At 41.9% G+C, this 22960-nt stretch overlaps 2 protein-coding genes and 1 pseudogene across 3 annotated transcripts; 1 reads left to right on the plus strand and 2 right to left on the minus strand.

Annotated features, from left to right (window-relative positions):
- Positions 1-275: 275 nt before the first annotated feature.
- On the minus strand, positions 276-10141 carry LOC130382642 (matrilin-3-like). The gene is made up of 13 exons (XM_056590503.1): positions 9092-10141; positions 7757-8332; positions 6024-6143; positions 5500-5619; positions 5112-5231; positions 4838-4957; positions 4540-4665; positions 4050-4169; positions 3680-3799; positions 3368-3487; positions 2588-2707; positions 1495-1596; positions 276-1283 (listed from the first exon to the last, which is right to left on the minus strand). Exons 1-13 carry the CDS (start codon positions 9654-9656, stop codon positions 1228-1230), a joined length of 2385 nt encoding a protein of 794 aa, XP_056446478.1. The 5' UTR covers positions 9657-10141; the 3' UTR covers positions 276-1227.
- A 1019-nt stretch (positions 10142-11160) lies between these two features.
- On the plus strand, positions 11161-16880 carry LOC130382305 (G-protein coupled receptor family C group 6 member A-like). Of its 2 annotated transcripts, XM_056589962.1 has the most exons (7): positions 11161-11411; positions 11496-11802; positions 13168-13965; positions 14274-14468; positions 14714-14831; positions 15126-15155; positions 15432-16880. In XM_056589962.1, the coding sequence occupies exons 1-7, from the start codon at positions 11230-11232 to the stop codon at positions 16052-16054; spliced, it is 2253 nt and encodes a 750-aa protein (XP_056445937.1). In that variant the 5' UTR covers positions 11161-11229; the 3' UTR covers positions 16055-16880. The 2 variants fall into 2 exon arrangements, with proteins under 2 accessions (XP_056445937.1, XP_056445936.1); XM_056589961.1 differs by having other exon boundaries at positions 15126-16880.
- Positions 16881-17377: 497 nt separating this feature from the next.
- Positions 17378-22960, minus strand: part of LOC130382309 (ornithine decarboxylase 1-like) — a 58862-nt pseudogene continuing 53279 nt past the window's right edge.

Here is a 22960-nt window from a genome sequence, read left to right on the forward strand (position 1 = left end):
ACACACACACATAGGCCCACAACCACACAAGAAATTATGCACATTTCTTAAATTCCAAAATATGAGAAAATCTGCTTCCAAATGTGCTTGATAAACGCCACTACATCGACACTACACTGCCAATCCAGTCAACACATTCCATAAAAATAGACAAGAAAGATTCTAAGAAAACAACAAGCCACAGAACACAAGTCAAGGATCAAACCCATGGATATCATAGATAATACCATGAATACACAATGTGTAAATAAGATACGTATATTTATTTGGCAATGAAAAAATTGTTTAATATACTGTCAAAATACTACAGGTAACACAACTCAATGTTAACATATTTTCAAGACAAAGCCCTGAACCAAGCGACGGATGGGCACTGATCCATGTACTTCATGAATGCTAATTGGGCAGTGTTTTGGGGTCATTCATAAGCCGATCCTACTCGTTGATCATTAAACATGTATTTCTCTCTGCGGCCTTCTAATTATTTACATGTGAACTCTATTCAACCAGAAGCTTCCTTGGATGTTAATCACATTAGCTCAACAATCATGAGTTTCTGCAATTTGGCATTGTCCTCCCCTAAAAAGAGCATCACGTAACACAATTTATAATCATGTAATGATATATTTTGTTTCTCAGAGATAATCTGCAGTGTTGTGCGGTGACACGTCCATGCCACTGCCTCGGATAATCACAGTTCAATCTCTCTTAGGCTGGATCTCATTAAAATACCGCTGAGGACACATTTAGATAGAACAAAAACATATTATGTGTGTTTGTCAAGTGTTTTTAATGAATGAATCTACAGTATATATATATATATATATATATTGAGGTCCAATATCTCCTAAATAATTAAACATTTTCTTTACAAGCAAACAGAGTAGCCCGTTTATCCACTCTCATCAACCCAACATCATGTTCATGCTACAAACTTTCCTGCGTTACACATTGCACACATGGAATATCAACTGCTTACTTCCAATCATATTTCCAGACTTATCAAAGCTCAATATATCCAGACATTACAGACAAGAGTGTCTGCATGTATACTGATATATATGCATAAATAATGTGTTATAATGAAGGTAAAAAAGTACCATACAATGATGCACAATATTAATTCAAATTGTATTTTGAGACTAATAGATTAAATAGAATCTGCGCATTAAAGTTTGGCAAATGACCTTGCCAAACATTATTCTGGGTGCTTCTCTCTCATTCTCTTCAGGAGAAATTCTGTTTCTGTTCCATCTGAGTCAGCTTGGTCGAAATCTGATCGAGTGGACCAACTGTCAAGGATATCAACAGCAACATTGTGGCAGTCTGCGATTTTACATAATGATGTTTACCATTGATATGCATGGGAAAATATTGCTTTGAATAATCAAATCCAAATATGTTTCCATCAATAAACTTCCAGTCGACCAGCCATTCATTCACCCAGTCCCAATTCATGTCTTTATCAATAATCTTTCAAGTCGAAAAGGATATGTTTTTTGTTCAGGTCCTGGAAGGTAGACTGGACTTTTTTCTGGAATGCCACTTGAGCTTCACACATGCAAGCGTCTTCAGTTATTTCACCACGCATTTCCTCTGAAAGGAGAATTGCAACATTTTGTAAATAATAATAATCCTAAATATATATAAATACACATACATATACTTTGCAGACGTCTCTTACTTTCTGTGTACAAGTATGATATCAAATAAACAATGATTCGATTTTAGAAATGGACGTACGAGTTACCGTGTTTTACAAAATACATAAACAATCGGAAAATCATTAATTGAATCTGCAGCATTAATCATTTGTTACAATATTTATCTTGTTTGTTTTGTGTTAGTGTGATTGGGATGCAATATGATCATTGTAATCATTCCAATCCAGTGTAACATATATAGGCAAGAAAAAAAAAGCATACATTAAAAAGCATTCATACGATACATTCAAACTCAAACAGTGTAACCGCAAATAATTGATAATTAATACTGCTACCATATGTCCGTAGCACATTGACCTGGGTATGATGATACATAAGAAAACAGACAAGACAGCAGATCCAAAGCATCACCAACTTCCACTTTATCTTGAAATGATGGCTCATTCCATCACTTCCCATCATTTTGTTACCCTACTTTATACCAGCACAACACATACATTATATCATCAGGTACAGTAGTAGTTATCTACGTATAATTCTGAATGCAATTCTTCCAGCAGCATTGATCTCCATACCTGGCCAATGCAAAAAGAGTGACACTGAATTGAGACACAGAATACCCAGAACCTGATTCAGGTCAACTCGAACCCATCATCAAATGATGATGATGTATTAAGATTTGGTGATTCTCCAGAGTCCTTTATTGCAATAGTTTGGAGGACTTGACTGGAAAGTAAAACTCATTTCTTTCAAATTGTCTTTGCTGAAACTGCTCATATATGTGCTAAATATCGTTAAGAAAGCGCCTTAATTAGGCTTAGGCATAGCTTAAGTCACACAATGGAATACTGTGTAGGAAAATCAAATGAATCCTAGAAGCAATTCATAATGATGTACAGAAAAAGATAACTCAAGGTTCTCACGTGAACAAGTGGCCTGGTCTGCGTTCAAGACGTATCCAGTGCGACACTGACAGACGTACGAGTTACCGCTATTCATGCAGACGTGCTGACAGTTATTTCCCAGAGCACACAGATCACCACCTGGAAAAAAGATGGATTGTTTCATTAACTGGTTGTTAGTTGTCTATTTTCATCCAAGAAAGCGTACAACGTGTGCAGCTAGTCCAATACATTCATGTGATAGACAATAGTTTGGACTCATGCAATTATTGCTCAGCATCTAGCTTCCATTTTTCCTCCGAGCGCTGAAATTACTCTGTTGCTTTATTGCTCAAATATTGTAAGGAAATGTTTGACAGATTGATGCATGCATTTTCAACTGTTGAAAAAGCGGGGGATCTCATGTGAACTAGTCCCCTGGTCTGCATCTCCAACTAAAAGTATATTTCATTGGATTTGTCTCCTTTCATTGTCTTTGTCTGATTAAAAAACGTGTGTGTAACTATATTTACTATCAATTTAACACACTGTCCTGAGTTTGTTTCACTTAGTTCAGCTTGTGTTCCACTTCAATTTCCCTCATATTTAACTAACACCCTAGCCTAATCTACAAGTCCTGAACTCCTCCATCCACAACTCTTCAAGCAATCTAATTATTAGTTATTCTTTGAGCAGTTATTTTGGCCCAGACCGGTGACTCAGTGACACTTCAAATCAAGCTGTGTCAATGAACCAGCACTCATGATATCACAACACTTAAATTGTTTCCTGCAATCCAAAGATTAACCATGAGCTGCTCACGTGAACAAGTTCTCTGGTCTGTGTTCAACATGAATCCCGTTCGGCACTGGCAAGTGTACGAGTTGACGTTGTTGACGCAGATGTGCTGGCAGTTGTGTCCTTGGAGACAGACATCCGCACCTGAAAAATAAGGTTGTTATGTTGTGTTTTGTAGTCGTGTCCTTTGATGATATAGAACCCTGCACAACTAGTTGTGAGGTGTATTGACCATGTGAACAACATTTTAAATCTTTTGCTGGATTGTGAAGATATGTAGTCCAATAATATGAGTACACTCCACCAAATATTAATGGAAACATTTCATGTTCTCACGTGAGCAAGTTCTCTGGTCTGCGTTCAACACGAATCCCATTCGACACTGGCAAGTGTACGAGTCACCTTTGTTAACACAGATGTGCTGGCAGGTGTTGCCCTGAGAACACACATCTGCGCCTGGAGACAAAAAGGTCCCAATGTGTCATTGGGTTTTAGTTATTTTGTTGATGTTTGTTGCAGGTATGATTTTTCTTTTATAATTACTTTTGTGGCTGTTAAATGTCTGTAATAAAACAAAATGTTCAATTGTAGGCCCACATCATTTGACTGTTAGATAATTGGCCCCTCCCCCTGATGCCGGTAGGTAAACATCAAGAGGTTTAGAGAAACTGACAAAGATATCTTTATGAACATTTGATTTTCTCACGGGAGCAGGTGCTTTTGTCAGCGTTCAGCGTGAACCCCGTGCGACACTGGCAGACGTACGAGGCACCGTTGTTGGCACAAATGTGCTGGCAGTTGTGTCCTTGTGCACAAGCATCAGCACCTGGAAATAAAATGTTTCATTGTTTGACGTAGTTTTTTATGACACAATTTTTCTTTTCAATGACAGGAACTTTTGCAGGGTGCTTTCACACCAAAAGCGGAGTGAATATGGTTCTCGCGTTACTTGGGCGAGATTGCTTGCCCGAACCGCAAGCTTTTCTCGAGTGATAAATTCAGCATCAGGAGAAACTCGCAGGAAAGTTCAAATATTCCAACTTGAGCGACGAATCTGCATCATTCGCATGAGTAGTATCATCCGAATTTGATTTGCATGGACTATGAATGTATTTGTGCCGCACCTTCGCTCTTGGTGTGAACTCATGATCAGAAAAATATGTAAACATTGTTTGCAGCAATAGCAATATTCTTACGTGAACAAGTTTTCTGGTCTGCGTTCAACATGAATCCCGTTCGGCACTGGCAAGTGTACGAGTTCACGTTGTTGACGCAGATGTGCTGGCAGTTGTGTCCTTGGGGACAGAAATCCGCTGAAATCTCTGAAAAACAAGGTTGTGATGCGATTGTTTTTAGTAGGTGTCTTTTGATTGACACCCTGAAATAGCAGCGTTGAATTATTTTGCAGCCCATTTGGCGGCCAAGTCCCTTCTGATTTGTATGCATTGGCCGAATGAGGCAATAGCTAATTTGAATTAATAGTAATCTACTCACGTGAGCAGGTGCTCTTGTCGGCATTCAGCATGAACCCCGTCCGACACTGGCAGACGTACGAGGCACCGTTGTTGGCACAAATGTGCTGGCAGTTGTGGCCTTGTGCACAAGCATCAGCACCTGGAAATAAAAAGTTTGTTGTTGTTATTTATGACACAAAATAACAATAATAATTAGTTGAATTGCTTAAAGGTTTGTCAGCCATCCAACTTCTCATTTGTACGTCGTTGAAAAATGTGTAAAAAATGGTTTGCAGCAATAGCAATAATCTCACGTGAGCAAGTTCTCTGGTCTGCGTTCAACACGAATCCCGTTCGACACTGGCAAGTGTACGAGTTGCCGTTGTTGACGCAGATGTGCTGGCAGTTGTTTCCCTGAGCACATACATCACTACCTGCAAATAAAGATGGTTTCCTTCATTATTTTTGCAAGAACATTACAACATGGCCATTTGTATTGGCTATGTGACCTTAAAAGGGTAGTTGCAAGGCTGCCCTGCATTTACAGTATACATCATTGGGGGGACGGTGAAGCTATAGGCTATAATGCTATGGCTTCACTCTGAGTTAAAGTTTAAGTAAAAAGCAGTTAAATACACAACATCAAAGGTGGTGACTTGACCATTCTTTGAGCAGCCACAGAAACAAACATTAAGTTCATACGTGAGCACGTTTTCCGGTCTGTGCTCAAGGTGTAACCCTCTCGGCACTTGCAGGTATACGAGTCGCCACTGTTGACACAAATATGCTGGCAGCTGTGTCCTTGGGAGCACGGATCGGACCCTGTGAAGAAGCAGTCACATGTCTCACTGCCGTTGCCGGCTGCCAACAGCCAAAGGAACCCTTGGCTTTTTTCTGGAAAGTTTCTTAAAAGCTCCCACATAATGATTGGACATATAAGGGTTAGGGTACGTGAAACTCACGTATGGCCCATGTATCCTACTTTTCCGATTTTTGTATCGATAGTTGCTATATATGTTGTAAGAATACAATTGTGTGGAAATGTCGGTGACACAAAACACAAAAACAAGACACAAAAACACAAAGAATTAGTCACAAGAGTCGATGGAGAGTTTGACCAGAAGGAAAAATTCCACATCAACTCTTGGTCCATGGTGGAAAACCATAGAGGGCCTGAGCCCCACAGAGGTAGAAGGACAAAAAGACACCGAAAGGAAATGTCTTACGTGAGCATGTCTTCTTGTCCATATTCAAGACATAGCCCACACGGCACGTACAGTAGAACGAGTTGCCGCTGTTGACACATGTGTGCTGGCAGTTGTGTCCCATAGAACATGCATCCAGACCTGAAAAGAGACACTTTCCATTTCTCATTGGCTACCTTGACACTGACAGTGCTAGTAGTTAGTGTGTGTTAGTTTTGGGTTATAAGCATATTAATTCTATGGTAATAAAGCGATGTGCAGTGCTGATTATTACGAAGCAGATAGACAAGATCAAAGATCACTTTAATAATAATAATAACACACCTAATTACCATTTATAATTCAACCAAAACAGCTTTGTTTGGTTGCAAATAAAAATCCCACGAGTTTAAAACAGACTCTTAAGTTTAAACAAAGAAGTAGTGAATGTGGTAACCAGTTCAACTAAATTCCACATTTCGTGATGTGCGTTGAGCAGAGGTATGGAGGCGAGAGCACTAGCACCCTGCATCAAGCCGCAAAGCAAATACGCTTCTCCCAGCAAATAGCAGAAAAGTGAATGACCGTAAATAGGTGGTTTTACAGTCCCTAATCGCTCGTCTATATTAAAGCTGCAATGTGTACGATTTAGCCCTTCCCAATTGGTAGGCGGGAGACTTTCTGAATTTGAACCACTCAATAACCGTATTTTCTTTACACTCTAATTTTCTAGCGTACTAGCAAAGTTCGGCTGGCTGGGTGGCGTGAGTGGTAGGGGTCATGGGTGTGTCGATAGTACGATTATTCTTAACAAAGAGAGGTACGGGCGGCACAGCTTTATTTATTTGTAGAATATATAATTTTAGGACGTCTTTTTATCGATAACATTATTTCAATAACTGTCCAGCAGCATTGACTACCGATGTGGTCAGGTTAATTCACGCAATGATCTAGTGGAAATGTTACACATTGCGACTTCAAACACACCATAATTAAAGAGGTATGTTCGCTGTCTAATGATCGCATGATCGTTAATTTCATTTGAGCATTAAGAGAAAATATCGCGCTGATATTAGCCTCGATGGTCCTTAAATGTAATACCCCCCTAACAAGTTACCCCTTACACTGTGATCAAAGAGCACTGTTGAGACGCATTCTTATCTAGGCTTAATGTTTTTGGTAAGATGCTTTGTTAGCCGTTACCTCATTTGAGCACTCTAAGCATCTTTTGTAACCACATCAGGTTACCGAGCAGTGTGCACAGGGCCAGGTCAAAGTGCCGTGCAGGAGTGCCAAGAGTTGAGCGAGGCCTGTAACAAGTGTGGGCAGCATCATGCTGGGCTCCAAATCATTCCAAAGTGGCTAAAGTTAGGCAGAGTTCACCCTGTAGGCTGATCAGTTGGAAGACCAGATTTGTGTTGTCTTCTTTTGGTGAGTTGAGTAGACCATCCACACACTAAATTGACAATTTTTTTAGTGGATGATGCAGCCAATGGCAGCATACTGGTGATGCTATAACTTTATTTTTTCCATATGCCTTCTACACCAAAGAAGAACACGGGTGACTTTGGAATGGAACGGGCCCTTTTTGATGCTAGCCCACACAATCACAGGCGCTTTCAAAAAGGTTGAGTCTGACATACCGGTGGTTTCCTCCTTTTTCTCATTTTCGTTATCAACTCCATTACCGCCGCGATTGGCAACTACGCCTACTCCGGAGTCAAACACCCCCCCGTATGCCGCCGGCGTCTCCGCACTCCCCCCATCATCCTTACCGCACAAGGTTTCCCTAAATTTAGATGCAAGCTTCTCAATGACCCCATAGGTCTCCACATAGAAGACGTGGTCATCCAGAGGGGGGCTGGCCATGAGCCGCAGGGACTCCATGTCGGCTCTGTCCACGCCCACCGCGTAGATCTCGATGCCGGACGCCCGCGCCGCCGCGGCCACGTCCTGAACCTTGTCCTGGGGCCGGCCGTCCGTGACGATGATGGCCACCTTGGCAATGTTCATGGAGGCGGGCCGAGCGCCCGACTCGGCGGTGAAGGCCCGCTCCATGGCGGTCTTGATGGCCAGGCCCGTCATGGTACCCGACGAGAGGGGCTCGATGCGGGCCAGCGCCTGCTTCACGGAGGTCTTGTCGAAGTACGTCTTGAGCATGAAGTCGAGCTGCACCGTGCTGGCGTAGTTGACCACGCCCACCCGTGTGGAGTCCTGGCCGATCTCCAGGTTGTCCACCATGTCCTGGAGGAAATCCTTGGCCTTCTCGAACTCGACGGGCCGCACACTGCGAGAGCTGTCTATGATGAACACCAGGTCGATGGGCCGGTTCCTGCAGTTTGACCTTGCCGCTGTGTAAACGAGGCGTACATTGAAAAAGGTATTTCAGTTGATACAGGATGAACAATAAACGTGAAAGTATGTTGAATTGAGTCTCTCAAAAATAGATTAATGAGATGGGATTCTGAGATATGTATCATTTGATTATAAGTAAATAGAATAATTTGCCTAAAATAATCCATGTGACATTTGGAGAGCAAGTTTCAATGACTTTTTCAGAAACAAAAGGGTGGGGAGGCAAACGCGGATCTTGGCATGCTCGACTGAGAGGTGTGATTTAGCCTTCACACACACACACACACACACACACACACACACACACACACACACACACACACACACACACACACACACACACACACACACACACACACACAGATAGATTGATATACATTGGATACTATCATATCGTGTGTGTGACACACACGATATGATAGTATCCAAGCTTTTCTAATTGTTCAAAAATGTATATCTATCTATCTTTTAAGTTATGTATTGAATATCGCCTTAGTATAGTGTAATAGTCATACCTATAGTCATATCCTATAGATATGACTATAGGAAATTATAGAATAACATTGTTCGCAGGAAGATTATCTATAAACAAATCTATAAACTGATTATATTTAAGAGATCGAATTTGTTTTTCACTTGCCATTTAATTTGTTTTTAGATATGTGTTGTGCTATCAACTACCTTTTTGGTACTTGTTGATATGGCCCAATGTGCACACAAAAAATGTGTTCCAATTAATAGGGAAGTGTACTCACCTTCTTGCTCTGGAAGATTCTGCGATAGATGGTTGCTGACTTCCTTTCGCCGAGCTTGATTAACCGACTCTTGATTGATTGACGCTTGGTTGAATGGCGCTGTTCTGATTGCAACAGGAACGACTGCCGATAGCTTGATTGGTGCTTGGTTGATTAGAGATTGGTTGATGGGCGCTTGTTTGACTGGCGCTTGTTTGACTGGCGCTCGGTTGATTGGCGATTGGTTGATTTGCGATGGATTTGGCGCTTGGCTAAATGGTGCTTGGTTGATTGGCGCTTGGTTAAATGGCCGAGGACTCTGCTGAAAGCCTTTGACCGTATATTCTCTTGGAAGGATGGTTTGGAACGATTGTCCATTTGGAAAGGCTTCTTTGAATCTGGGATCAATCGTTTTAACATTTTGAAAGCTCTGATAGACTCTTGGCGGTACGTGTGGTCGCCCGGGATTTAAAAACCTGTCCGCGGGTCGGTGACTCTGATAAGCTCCATAACGTTGATAAGTCCCCTGCGTTCTGGTCGCCAGCATGCCAATCCAACAAACAAGTCCACCGATTAATAGATTCATTTTGCGCGCCCAAATAGTTATCTTTCAGGGTCGTTGCGCCTCTCGGACTCCCTGACAGCGTTGAATGTTTTATATGCCCTGCTCTGCGTGGGTGTCAAGCCCTTGCCCAATCGAAAGGAGCAATCGCGTCCATGGTTCAGTAGCCATGACTACTAATTAACCCACATGTCAAGATTTGGACTCGCAACCGGTTGATCGGTCGAGCTGTTAAACTAGGCTATAGAGTCTACGTTCATATAGTAATACGTTTGCTTATTTTAGCTGTAATGGACCTACTAATAGAGTATCTGGCAAAGCAGGACGAATGGAAAATAGTTAATGGAAAGTAGTGATGACACTCTTACATGAAAAACGGGAGAAAGGGATGGCCTATAAAGAGACTAAAAAAGCAATGTATTAACTCTCCTCATTTGTTAAAATAATAGAATGTGCATTGCTGTGATGTATGTAGCTACATGGAATAGATCTAACAGCTGCTAGTGTCACATGCCAAGTATCATGCTGCCTTTTCTGAATATGCACTGTCTGCGGATGAAACGTTGCCGCAGGTGTTCCAAAAATTATGGACGGAGTTTTGGACTACATTTGACTGAAATACTATAAATGTATGCCTAGTATCCATGCCACATGCCTTAAACCTATTTGAACCACCGCTGACTAGTAGTGAGTGGCAATCAATCCATTATGTCCCCAAGCATAATGCAATGATGCAACCTAACCTCTGTGTTAAGTCTGTGTTATTTTTGTTTGTTGTGTCTTGCAGGCCTACACGTGTAGCCTAACACAAATATGGAAATGTCTTTTTATCATGCACTATCGATTTGTAGGCATATTTGAAAGTTTAGGCCTACTTGCACCCACAAAAAAACACTAGCTTATATGAATGCAATAAATTGGTTTGGCTTTGTTTGTTGTTTTTCATTTTTTCCAGCTTCCGTATTAGGATAGCCAGAGGGTAAGTTTAGCTATTGAAAAAACAGATGCTGAAACAAATGCCATCATGGGGGCACCGTTGATATGCATCGTGTGAAACTTGTCAGGTTTCCATTTGACTGTCTTGCTGATGATCAGTTGTTTTGTAGACTGATTCTGGTACCATGACAGCTCTGACACCTAGTGGTTAATATATAAATGTACAAAACTGGCCGGATTATTTGGGCCTGATGCATCCATCATGGCGGGATTTTGGTTGGCCTACAGTGTCATTCGCACACACAGTCTTACTTGCATGGTTAACTAGGGCATTGTTCCCAACTTAATTTCACAGAGCTAGCAGAGTTTCGGAGCTATTCAAAACATGCTGCCATTAGTTTTGCATGCAAAAGTCCAGGCACACACATGGGCACAGAATATCCATTGTTCAAGAGATGTTATTTGTATAGCTCCCAGGCTGCATCTTGAGATAAAAATAGATGCTTTGCATATGAAGTGGCATGAAGTGGCAAGGGAAATAGTTTCTCTGACTTCCCCTATTTACAGATTATGATTGTCTCTTTCAGGGAACTGAAAAACAGCAGCAGCAGAACGAGGAGCCTCAACCTTCCCCAGTGCGGTACACTCCAGGGTGGGCAGCATGTGGTGCTTTCTGTTGTGTTGTGTGTTATGGTTCCCGGGTCTGCTTTGCACCCTTCCAGCAGCGACTCACCAGCCCCTGCATGAGTACTCCGATGGGGACGTCATCATCGGTGGGCTTTTCCCGATTCACTTACAACCCAATCACACCTTCCCGTCATCGAGGCACGTCTCGTGCAACGAGTGAGTACAGCCAAACTCAAATCAATTAATAATGTTGTTGTTTTTTTTACATTAACCGTCTTTCCTTGTTGATTTTTTGTGCAGGTATCATTTTCAACAATTCCTAGCTGCGCAAATGATGATATTTGCGATCAAGAGGGTAAACCAGCGCAGAGCTCTGCCTGATGTGACACTTGGCTACGACGTGTACGATACCTGCGGGGATGTGTCCCTGGCCATGCGGATGGCCCTCAACATGTCCATCGACCAACTGGACCCCCAGTGCGGGTTGTTACCTGGAAGGAAGCCCAGTTCAGCGCCCGACCCTCGAGTCAAAGCAGTGATCGGCGAGGGTTCTTCCGAAGTGTCCATCGCTGTTGCACGAATATTAACCCTGTCATCGATCGCCCAGGTAGGGGATTATGTCAATGCGTTTGGTTCTCTTGCTTTATGTAGACAAAACGATATTAAAGCAGACAGGACCACATACTTGTAGCGCTAACCGTCAGTTTCTGCTTCCACACACACACGCGCACACGCGCACACGCACACACACACACACACACACACACACACACACACGCACACACACACACACACACACACACACACACACACACACACACACACACACACACACACACACACACACACACACGCGCGCGCGCACAAGAGTGGTCAACACAACATGTTAAGTTATTTACTTTTCATTCTTTTTTGGGCTATTCTCTTCTAGAATCCTTGGACGATACGTCCCATCCACTGAGCGCGTGGAAATCATGTTCATGTGTGGCACTACAGTTGTGCTAATCAGGGCAATCCCCTGTAGTATGTCGCAATTGCACCAGTGCAACAGTACGTAGCCTACTTTGTACGGGTTGCTGCAGTATTATACGTAGTAGGCCTACAAGTTAAAAAAGAAAAGTATGCGATTTGGAACGAGGAATGAGGCTGCGTTCCAAATGCTTTGTGAACCGCCTCCAGAGGGCACAATCCCTTTTTTCTCTGAATAAACCACACGTTGAATACTCACTACTCTGCGAGTCAAGCCCCAAACCACAGAGGAGGAAAAAGTACGCTTCATATAGGCTCATGATCTATGATCTAATTCCTAATGAGATAAAAGTTTTCTGTGAGAAGGTGAAAACCACCATCAATCAGAATAAATAAGCATTGAGGAAGGGGTAGGACAGAATATCGATACGGCGATATATCGTCGCCCTTCTTCGTGCGATATGAGAATCGATACACTAGCGACAAATATCTATCTAATATATATTTATATAAAAAAGTATACATAGCCTATATATATTTGTAAATAATTTATTTTGCATTTTTATGCCTTATTACTGAAGAGTTAGAAAGGAAATATTGCCACAAATATCGATATTTTAAATAATAAAATAAGGCGCTCTAAACTGATTTCCCTGCTCCTTGAGGTGGCGCTCAACACATGAATGAAGGAAACTTGAACGGAAGTTAACTAACCAAACACGAGTAACGGGAAAAACTCAGTTTGGACCATGTATAAAGACTGAAACCCAGCACTTTACCTTTTCAGTCTTTTTGTATTCATCGCTAGAAATATATCGCGATGTATTGTTATAGGATTTTCTAACAATATATAGAACATTGCAGAATCGCTGCATCGCGATATTATCATTATCGTTGGCCATGTATCACATATCGTATCGTGAGGTACCGTGTGATTCCCACCCCTAATATAGATGCCTAAAATTAAGTTTTTGTGTGTGCTTTGTGTGTTTGCTGGACCCAGATTAGTTATGCAGCAACCAGCGAACTGCTCAGCAAGAAGGCCAAGTTCCCCACTTTTCTTCGGACAGTGAACAGCGATGTGCTGCAGACCAAAGCCATGGCAGAGCTTGTGAAGACGTTCAACTGGTGGACGGTCGGAATCGTGGGCAGCGACGACGAGTATGGCAAATACGGCAGCGACGGCCTGGAGGATCAGTTCAATGCCATGGATAATGTGTGCGTTGACTTTAAGTTCATCCTGCCTGCCCACTTAGACCTCAGCGGTAGCAAGGCCCAAAAGCAATTAACTGAGCTAATGGACACTATTGGAAACTCGACCGCCGAGGCTATCATTCTGTTCACCAGGGAGTCAAACGTGAAGCTTGTCCTGGAAGCCGCCATTCAGATGAACCTGAACAGAACTTGGATCGCTAGTGATACGTGGTCCAACTCCTCTGACATCAAAGAGCTCCCAGGCATCGAGGCAATCGGGCCCTTCTTTGGAATCGCCTTTAAAAGTCACATTGTTGAAGGCTTTGCCGACTACGTATCTTCAATGGTCGAAGAAAAATCTTCAAACCCCCTATGGGAGTATCATAAATTGAACCATCCGCCCTGTCAAAGTGCCCCTCAAGAGAAGCTGAATTGTTCACTAACGGCGAGCCAATGCATGGAAACGAGATGTCTGGTGCATTACATTTTCTGGGATTTGTCCCTCAATATCTACTTGGCAGTCGAAGTAATAGTCAATGCTCTGAGTAGTCTAATGAAGTGTGACGGAGAAAAATGTCAACGAAATACCAGCTTTACGGCATACGAGGTAGGCTACATTGAGGGCCTTTCAATAATCAAATTTATATTGAAAACACACCAACATATTAGGATGGATCTCCGCTGTGTGGGTCTTGGTGTGGGTGGGTTTGTGTATGAGGGGAGGGGTCAGGGATGTTCCCTGGATGGATTGAGTCGTGGATGGGTCGTAATGGAATAAATAGCTGTAGTAGAAAAGTTGCATTCAGGTTTAAAGAAATCCAATAATGTTTCATACACTATTTGATTCTACCCTCCATATAAGAACAAATGGAATATCCTGTTAAACGTGTTGTCTGATCGTATCTGTTGCTACAGCTATTGAACGAAATCAAGAATGTCAACCTCACCGTGAATGACACACACATAGTGTTTGATGATAATGGAGATCCCATGCTTGGATATGACATCGTCGCATGGAACTCGCCCAGTTCGGGAACTATTGGAGAGTATCTGCCAGGAGGAAAGATCAATCTCCCCCCGAGCCTTGTTGCAACGATGGCTAATGTAACGGTGAGAACCAAGTGTGTGTATGTATGTGTGTGTGTGTGTGTGTGTGTGTGTGTGTGTGTGTGTGTGTGTGTGTGTGTGTGTACGTGTGTCCTGCGTGTGTGTGTGTGTGTGTGAGTGTGTGTGTATGAAATGTTAGAAACATAGATATGTACATTTAAACATAATTATTTACCATTTTAATGAACAGTGAAACGCTTAAACTGAGTGGTTGACCAATTTGAGTTGATTCTGTCCTTCCCCCAAAGTTCACTGCTTTCAACTGCAGTAAGACCTGTCCAGTGGGACAGGAGCTGAAAAAAAATGGAATGAAATGCTGCAAGCACTGTATTGTGTGTAGTGACGGTTATGTTTCTTCTGAAATTGGTAAGCAATCAGTACTTATATCATGTAACAAAGTATGAAGAAGGAATTATACTCGTTTGTTATTATTGTAAATGGCAAACTAAATCCACGTTTTTCTAATCACATTTCAATTGTAATGCTCCATTCGCTTTGTCATGTGTTAATATGTTGTCTTATGTTGATGTCACCCAAAAGCATATTGGCAAGGATAATTTACATTGATTGCATGTTTTCTGCAAGCCATGCAACTTTTGGTAGATAGATAGCCCTGCTCAATTAAATAATGTATTCAACAGTCAGTGAACATTTTTGCAGGTACGCAGAATTGTACAAAGTGTAAAGAAGGTGAGTATTCATCCTGGGAACGTGACAAGTGTTTGGTTAAAGAACATGAATTCCTTAAATGGAAGAACCCCTTTATTACTACCCTGTCGATCTTCAACATAATCGGGATTGTTGCCACCGTTGTGGTGGGTGTTATACTCGTGGTTAATCGAGGCACTCCCATTGTGAAAGCCGTTGGGGGCTACCTGTGTTTCTTGGAGCTTTTCTCCTTACTCGCCTGCTTCTGCCTGAGCTTTACCTTCATAATGAAACCCTCTCCATTATCCTGCATCACAGGTATGCCGCTATTTGGGATAGCTTTCACTCTCTGTGTTTCCTGCGTTCTGGCCAACCTCCTCCAGATCTTCGTGTGTTTCACCTTTTCCCAGAATATGGGGGGCTGGCTCAGAAAGGTCAACCAGCCACCGGCTGTAGTCGCTATTTTATTTGGGGTCCAGCTGGTCTTGTGCTCAATATGGCTAGCCTGTTTTCCACCGTCTCTTCAAAGAGAACCACATAAGAAAGCCTTCGAACTTAAGTGTGATCCTACATCCAAAGCTCTATTTGGTGCTGTTTTAAGCTATGTGGCTTTATTGGCCGTAGTCAGTTTCCTTTTTGCATTCAAAGGAAAAAAACTGCCAGATCTGTACAAAAACGCCAGCTTTGTCACCATCGGCATGTTGCTGGTTTTGGTGGTGTGGATCATCTTCATACCAGTGTACCTGTTCGGAGACGGGGTCTACACAGAGGCCATCAAGGCGGCGGCTGTCCTTGTGTCCAGCCACAGCATGCTCTGTTGCCACTTGGTCCCCAAGTGTTATATCATGGTGTTCAGGAAGGAGCTGAACGACGAGAAAGCCATCACTGATTACATCAGGAACCACTTCGAACAGAAAGGCATTAATGTTTTAAAGTCATAATTGTGATGTCTCCTCTGATTCTTACTATCACCTGAACTCTTATTTTTCTAAGATCAGGTTGGAATTGGTCTGTTCAGTGGATATAATGGAGTTGTAATGTTGATCTCTGTCTTAGCCCTGTTTATTGTAAATAAAAAAATGTAATTCCATCTGAATACCTGTGAATAAAGCATGCTTCCCATTATAAGCCACTACCTATAAATCAGTTTATGCTTAACAAGGACAGTGTATTCTGATAAATATTGAGCAATAAGCCTTCAGAGACACCATTAAAAGTTTGTTTAAGACTATGTATCAGAAAAAATGAAGGGAGCAGTGTTCAGTCACACCAGAGTACTTGGATTGTATAAGAACAAAGTGGCATTCAAGACATTTGTGCCCACCTCCTTCAGTTGGGCCTGTATGGCTCCACCAGCGACCACTGGTTTTATATGAATGGCTTGCTATACTTTAACTTACTGTGCGTCAATTGAATTGTGGTAAAGAGAGTTAGGGTTATATCATTGAGTACATGATGATTTTTTCTGAATTGTTCATTTCTTTCACACTGGGCTAATAAATGGATATCTTGTCCTTTGCTTCTGGAAACCTGTTTTTGCTTTCGGAGTCTGCGTAATATAATGTATTGGCCTTTATCAGTTTAAGTATGGAGAAAAAAAAACGGGTGTAACTCATGAAGTAAATCAAATATTTCAGGAAAGTTTAACGGCAGGAACTGAATTGTCCCTCCAAAGCTAACCCCATGTTTAGCTCATTAAATTTGTCATGAGGATCGACTTCTCAGTTTACACATGATCAGGAAATAAAGTATCATACATGCCGTTTTTTCATTTATTAGAAAGAAATACAAAATTCTCAAATTTCCATAGGAACGCGATATAAATGCAATCCCATCTCCATTGATCCATTTTAAATCGTATTGTTAATCAATTGGCTATAACATGGTCACTACTGTTGACCAAAAAAGTAATCATTAAACATATCCAAAGTTAGCCATTTGAGTCCCTATATTTTATATTTAATCAGTGCTGTACAGAAGTGAAGAACGATCATGTAGCAGCAGTTCTTGATATGAATGAAGACCCCCTCTTAATGGAATAGAGGGTTCTCAGATCAACAGGATCCAAAGTTTGACGTATAAAATCCCCCAAACAAACATAACCTGCAATTACGATGTCACAAGTAGTTGATCTGTAACGGCATGGGCGGCACAGTGATATTTTTTCAGATTTCAGCTTTTGTAAAAGAAGACCCATTGTGCTTCTGTGGATAAACCGACAGGAAATGCAGCCACTTATGAATAGGGTTAGAGTAAAGCTCAACTCACCAGGCAGGGCAGGACATGACATAGTGGATTTCTGGAGTTGCAAAGCCGTTGAAGTTAGAGGAGGCGGCCACTGTGTAGGCCCCCATGTTCTCAAACAGGAAATATAAAATACAGAAAACATAAAATAAACAATCAACAAAATCTGAAAATTATAAATAAAAAAATCTAAAAGCTGTTTATCTTACCGTGTGCAAAATCGGGAGGCATTCAGCATGGTCGTAGAGGATACAGTTGAAGGAACCATACACTCCGTCATTGACATAGTACATCATTGTCTTTTCGTTGGTCTCATCGACCTTCCTGGCTATGATGTTGACCGCCAGCGTGTAGGCAGACGCAACGTAGTAGCGACCCGGCTCGGCGATGATCCAGACACCTCCATCAGCAGGGAAATACTTATCCAGGGCTGGGTTGATTACTGCTGTGATCTTTAGTAGGAGGGGAGAAGAATGTCATTTTACTATGCCAAGCACAATAAGGCATTCCTAGCTAATTATGTATAAGCAAAAATGATGTCTTAACTTTGTCCACAAAGTTTACTTTGATCGCATAAAATCACCATAAACAGATAATCCAGTGTCTGGGCCCACTAAAGATGATGATGACCAATGACCAATTATCAATGACCATGAAGATTTCTGAGGAAATTGATAAATTGCCTTATCTATTATTTTATTTTATTGTATGACAATGTTTATATGTGAAGCACTTTGAGTCTGCCTTGTGTATGAAAAGGGCTATATAAAAAAAGTTGCCTTGCCTTGCCTTGCCTAAATCCAACACATGTTCTTCACCGCCATCTGGTGGCCGTACGTGTATTTGCAAGTATTTGGGTTGGTGTCATACAATTACATTTGCGCTGAACTTGGAACTGGAATCGGCATACGCTGTGTTCTAGCTTTACTCACTCTCAGACAAGTAGTATCCACATTTAAAATTTCATTTGAACAACAATCTTTCTTTTGGCAGCAAGCTGACATAATATAGTACAGTATATCTCCACAACTGTAAACTGCCATTGCAGTTGTGGAGATATACTCAATTTTATTTTCTGAATAAAAAAAAAAAAAGTTTTCCCTGTGGTATCGAAAATCGATATTTTTTAAGGTAGTGTATCAAAGGTATAAAATCCAGTATTGTTACAACACTATTAGCTACATGGAAAGGTGATTAATGCTCTTGGAAAAAGAGCATTAGAACAAAAACAAGACAGACAGGTCAAAGGTGAAAATTACCTCTTCAAATTTGAGTTTGTCATCCTCCGAGCCGGGGAACCCTCCACCAATGTCCTGCAGGCTCATCTTGTAGCCAAACTCCTCCTGGGGACAGCAAAAGGGTAAGTGTGTGATGCAGATGCATTGAACCCACCGGAGAACCAATCTTCAGATAGAAAGGGGCTGAACACACAGCGGGCGTCGGAGATGGCATGGGTGTACGTCGCGGGGTCCCTGCACATGCTGCCCACGTGGAAGCTGACCCCTATGACGTCCAGGCTGAGCTCCTTGGCCCGCCGCAGCAGACCCCGGCAGCCCTTGAGGGTGGCCCCAAACTTCACACTCAGGGGACACACCGAGTTGGAGTCGTCTGTGGCGATACGCAGCACCAGCCTAGAATGGGGACAACTTTAAAAACCCTGCGCAAAATAAGAGACATGCAGGACTACCCCTGGCGCCAGAGAGAGGAGGGGGCTGTTTAAACTCCTCTCCGCCCTTTACAATGACGGCCACCCACGCCACAGTGCCGTCTGAACAGGAGTCCACTCAGCAACAGAGTACGAGTTCCACAGCGAACCCCTAGTCTCTGTGGCAAATGAATTAACACCTCTCACTAGGGAAATGAGTCAGCCACACGCACTCGGCTTATTTGATGGCTAATATGTATATCTATGCTGTGTCAATATTGTGTTTATTCTCTACCATTAACTTTGATTGATTTATTTTGCAAATAAGGTCCACTGGGATCATAAAGTAGCCTGTATCAGTATGACAGAGTGCGATAAAATGCGGGGTTACAAGCCCCATGACTTACTTTGCGTTTTCATGGCAGCGTGCCACCTTCAGGAGTTCCACTTCGCTATCAAAGGTCATCTTCTGGACGCCGTGGGCAGAGGCATACTTGATCTGGGAAGCCTGCTTGCAAGGGTTGGCGTAGATGATTCTGCTCGGTGCCACACCCAATGACTCGATTGTGTGGTGCAGGACAAAATTAGCATTATTACCACAAAGAAATATGCATTGAACCATGATGTGGTTCCTACCAGGTATTCCAGATTTGTTATTTTTATTAATCTCTAATCTCGGTTATGGGGTACCAAACTTCAACCATTAATAAACATGGTAGGGCATTGCTTTTTTCCGAATGAGTATAAATATGAACATGAAACAAAAAATAAAAACTCACCTTGCTGGCGCAGTCAAAGCCACAGCCCAGGGAGGCCAGGGTTCGCACCACTGAAATGCTGTTGCTGCTGCTCCATTTACATTTACATCAGTATGAGAAATGAAGTAACCAGTTATAACTAGACAGTCAAATTCTGTGGCGATGCTAGACAATAATTCTGTGAAGTCCTCGAAAAAATTTGCAGAGTATGTGGGTGGCATGTAAATAATTAATAGGAGAACTCTGGGGGAGCATTTCAATACAGCACTAAGGTATTTGAATGATGGAAAATCACCAAATAACATCTGTTTCCCCAGAAATATATGTTTAAATACAGCAGCAACCCCTCCACCTCTTTTTCCAGATCTACATGCATCAAAAAAGTGATAGTTGGGAGGAGCAGTCTCTATCAGAACGGTTGCACTGTTATTTTGTTCCAGCCATGTTTCAGTTAAAAACATAAAATCCAGTTTAGAAGTGGTAATAAAATCATTAACTAAAAATGATTTGTTATTAAGAGACCTAACATTAAGTAGAGCCATCCTGATGGTGTTGTTGAAAGGCTTTAAGGTTGTTTTTGGTTTGGAGGCAATAGATATGAGATTTGTGAGGTTAGCAGTATGTCTAAGTTTGCCTTTGTTTACTCTCTTAGTGGTTACAGCATGAATGCAAAAGTTGCCCTGTTTTGACGTAGGCAACCTTGGGTTCAGCAGATTATGTGAAACTTCCTTTATACTGTGTCTACGGCTGAACCCTTTTTTGTCTCAGTAATACTCAGGACTACTATCAGTACAGGGGGGGGGGGGGGGCTGGGGCGCCATCCTCCTGGGTGTTAGCAGCCTGTGGCCGTGACGTGGCGATGCTATCATTGACACAAATGCAAGTTTGATGCCAACATATTTCAGTTTCTTAATTTCAGCTGGAAAATCGCAAAGGGAAGAGACATTGGGGCTGGAGTTGTTGTTGTGGCTATGGAAGAGATGAGGCTGGAGGTCATCGTCGATGGGGGAATGCAGAGGAGGGGGGTGGCCGTTCCTCGCCGAGCCAGCATCAGCGATGGGGGAAGGCACAGTGTTGATGGCGTCGGGCGGGCTGTTGTCTCTCTTCAAGGTCTGTGGGCTGTCTGCTATCTGTGTGTCAGATAGTGGCAGAGTAGATGTGTGGGGGAGGCTGTAGTCTCGCTTCTTCTCAACCTGTGCTCTGACTGTGGCCTGTGCGTCAGACCATGGAGATTTGTGGGAAAGCGAGAAGAGAAGATTGTCCCTTAACAGTTTTGAGCCTAACCTGTTTGGGTGTAGGCCATCTGCTCTGAAAACGATTTTTTGGTGAAACCGCATAAGTGCGTTTCGGCCGACCGTCCAGACGGAGCTGGCAAATCAGGTGCCCGAAACTGCACATTTCGGAGGTGGTTTCAAATCTATGCCTGAAACGCAAACGATGACTTCATTAGCCCCCCACCTGCTGGGGGACGTCAGAGCTGCATTGAATTTTTTATTTAATATTTTTTATTTGTAATCTTTTGGTAGCTTAAAATAAAGCACCTTGATAAATGTAATTACTAACTGTACATTAAAAAGTACTTCTGCTCAATTTAAAAGGTTGAATCTCCTCGTGACTGAATGTTTGTATACAGTGCGCAGCCGCGCAGGCTGTATGCACGCAGGCTTGATGCGCTCCACTTTTTTCTGTGGAGAACCAGAGCCTTGAATATTTACTACAGTGGTTCTACAGCTCGATGCGGTTTCGCAATGACTCAGTTTTTACGGAGATATTCCTGAACCGCATAAAACGAAACCGGATCGTTTTCGCCCGTTTCGGCTCCGTGTGGACGGGGCCTAAGTAATTTAATTAATACAAAGACACTTATTTCCTGTTCATATGTAAATATTTGACATTGTTGTAAGTTGTATTTATTTAATTACTTAGTGTGTGTAAAAAGTACTCATAAATCAAGTATAGCCTGCCTAAATTTTTTGTATGCAAACTCATATAGTATATAGTTCACAGGTATGTTTTGATATCGGTAGGTGAAAAGGTCAGGCCGCATAATAGATTTATAGCATCTTTTGAGAGTAATTTATTTTTATAAAATCAAAAGGTGGGATTTTGGGAAAAATAAGCTTTGTTTTATGCGTGGGGCAGTTAGCTGAGTTCACCAGATTTGTTTTGATATGGGTATGTCAAAAGGTCATGCCGCATTATAGATTTATAGCATTTTTTAACATTAATGAAATTGTATAAAATCAAAAGGTGGTTTTTTGGAAAAAAATAAGCTTTGTGTTATTTGTGGGGCAGTTAGCTGGGTTCACCAGATGTATTATGATATGGGTAGGTCAAAATGTCAAGCCGCATAATAGATTTACAGCATTTTTAAACATTAAAGAAATTGTATAAAATCAAAGGTGGGTTTTTGGAAAAAGATAAGCTTTGTGTTATGTGTGGGGCAGTTAGCTGGGTTCATCAGATGTGTTCCGACATCGGTAAGTGAAAAGGTCAAGCCGCATAATAGATTTATACCATTCTTTGAGAGTAAAAAATATTTATAAAATCACCCGATGTGTTTTGACATGGGTAAGTCAAAAGGTCTTGCCGAAGAATCAACATTAAAAAATTTAGAAAATCAAAATGTTTATTTTTCACAAAATAAGCTTTGTGTTATATAGGCAGGCCTTGTATTGACACATCAAAGTTGGTTGGACACAAATTCGTCCCTCGTAGCCAGTGCTAAATAGATTTTTCAAATGTGTCGAATATCCAACGTCCGATATAAAACCAACTTTACAACGCTTTCTCTTCCAGGGTCGTTTCGCCTCTCTCCCCTCTTGCTAATTTAAGATGTAATGGACCTACTAATAGAGCATCTGGCTAAGCAGGACAAATGGAAACTAGTGCAGAAAGTAGTCATGATACACAGGAGAGAAGGGTGGCCAACACAAAGAGACTAAAAAAGCAATGTATTACAATGTATGAACCTACTCACCTCATTTGTTAAAATAACAGCAAGTGCATTGCTGTGATTTATGTACATGGAATAGATCTAAAAGCTGCTTAGTGTCCCATGCCTAGTATCCTGCTGCCTTTTCTGAACATGCACTGTGGATGAAACGTTGCCAGGTGTTCCAAAAATGATGGACGTAGTTTTGGACTACATTCGACTGACAAGCTTTAAATGGCAATCAATCCATCTCCCAAAGCGTTTA

The sequence above is a fragment of the Gadus chalcogrammus genome, chromosome 5 (genome assembly GCF_026213295.1).
Source record: "Gadus chalcogrammus isolate NIFS_2021 chromosome 5, NIFS_Gcha_1.0, whole genome shotgun sequence".
NCBI classification, from domain to species: domain Eukaryota; kingdom Metazoa; phylum Chordata; class Actinopteri; order Gadiformes; family Gadidae; genus Gadus; species Gadus chalcogrammus.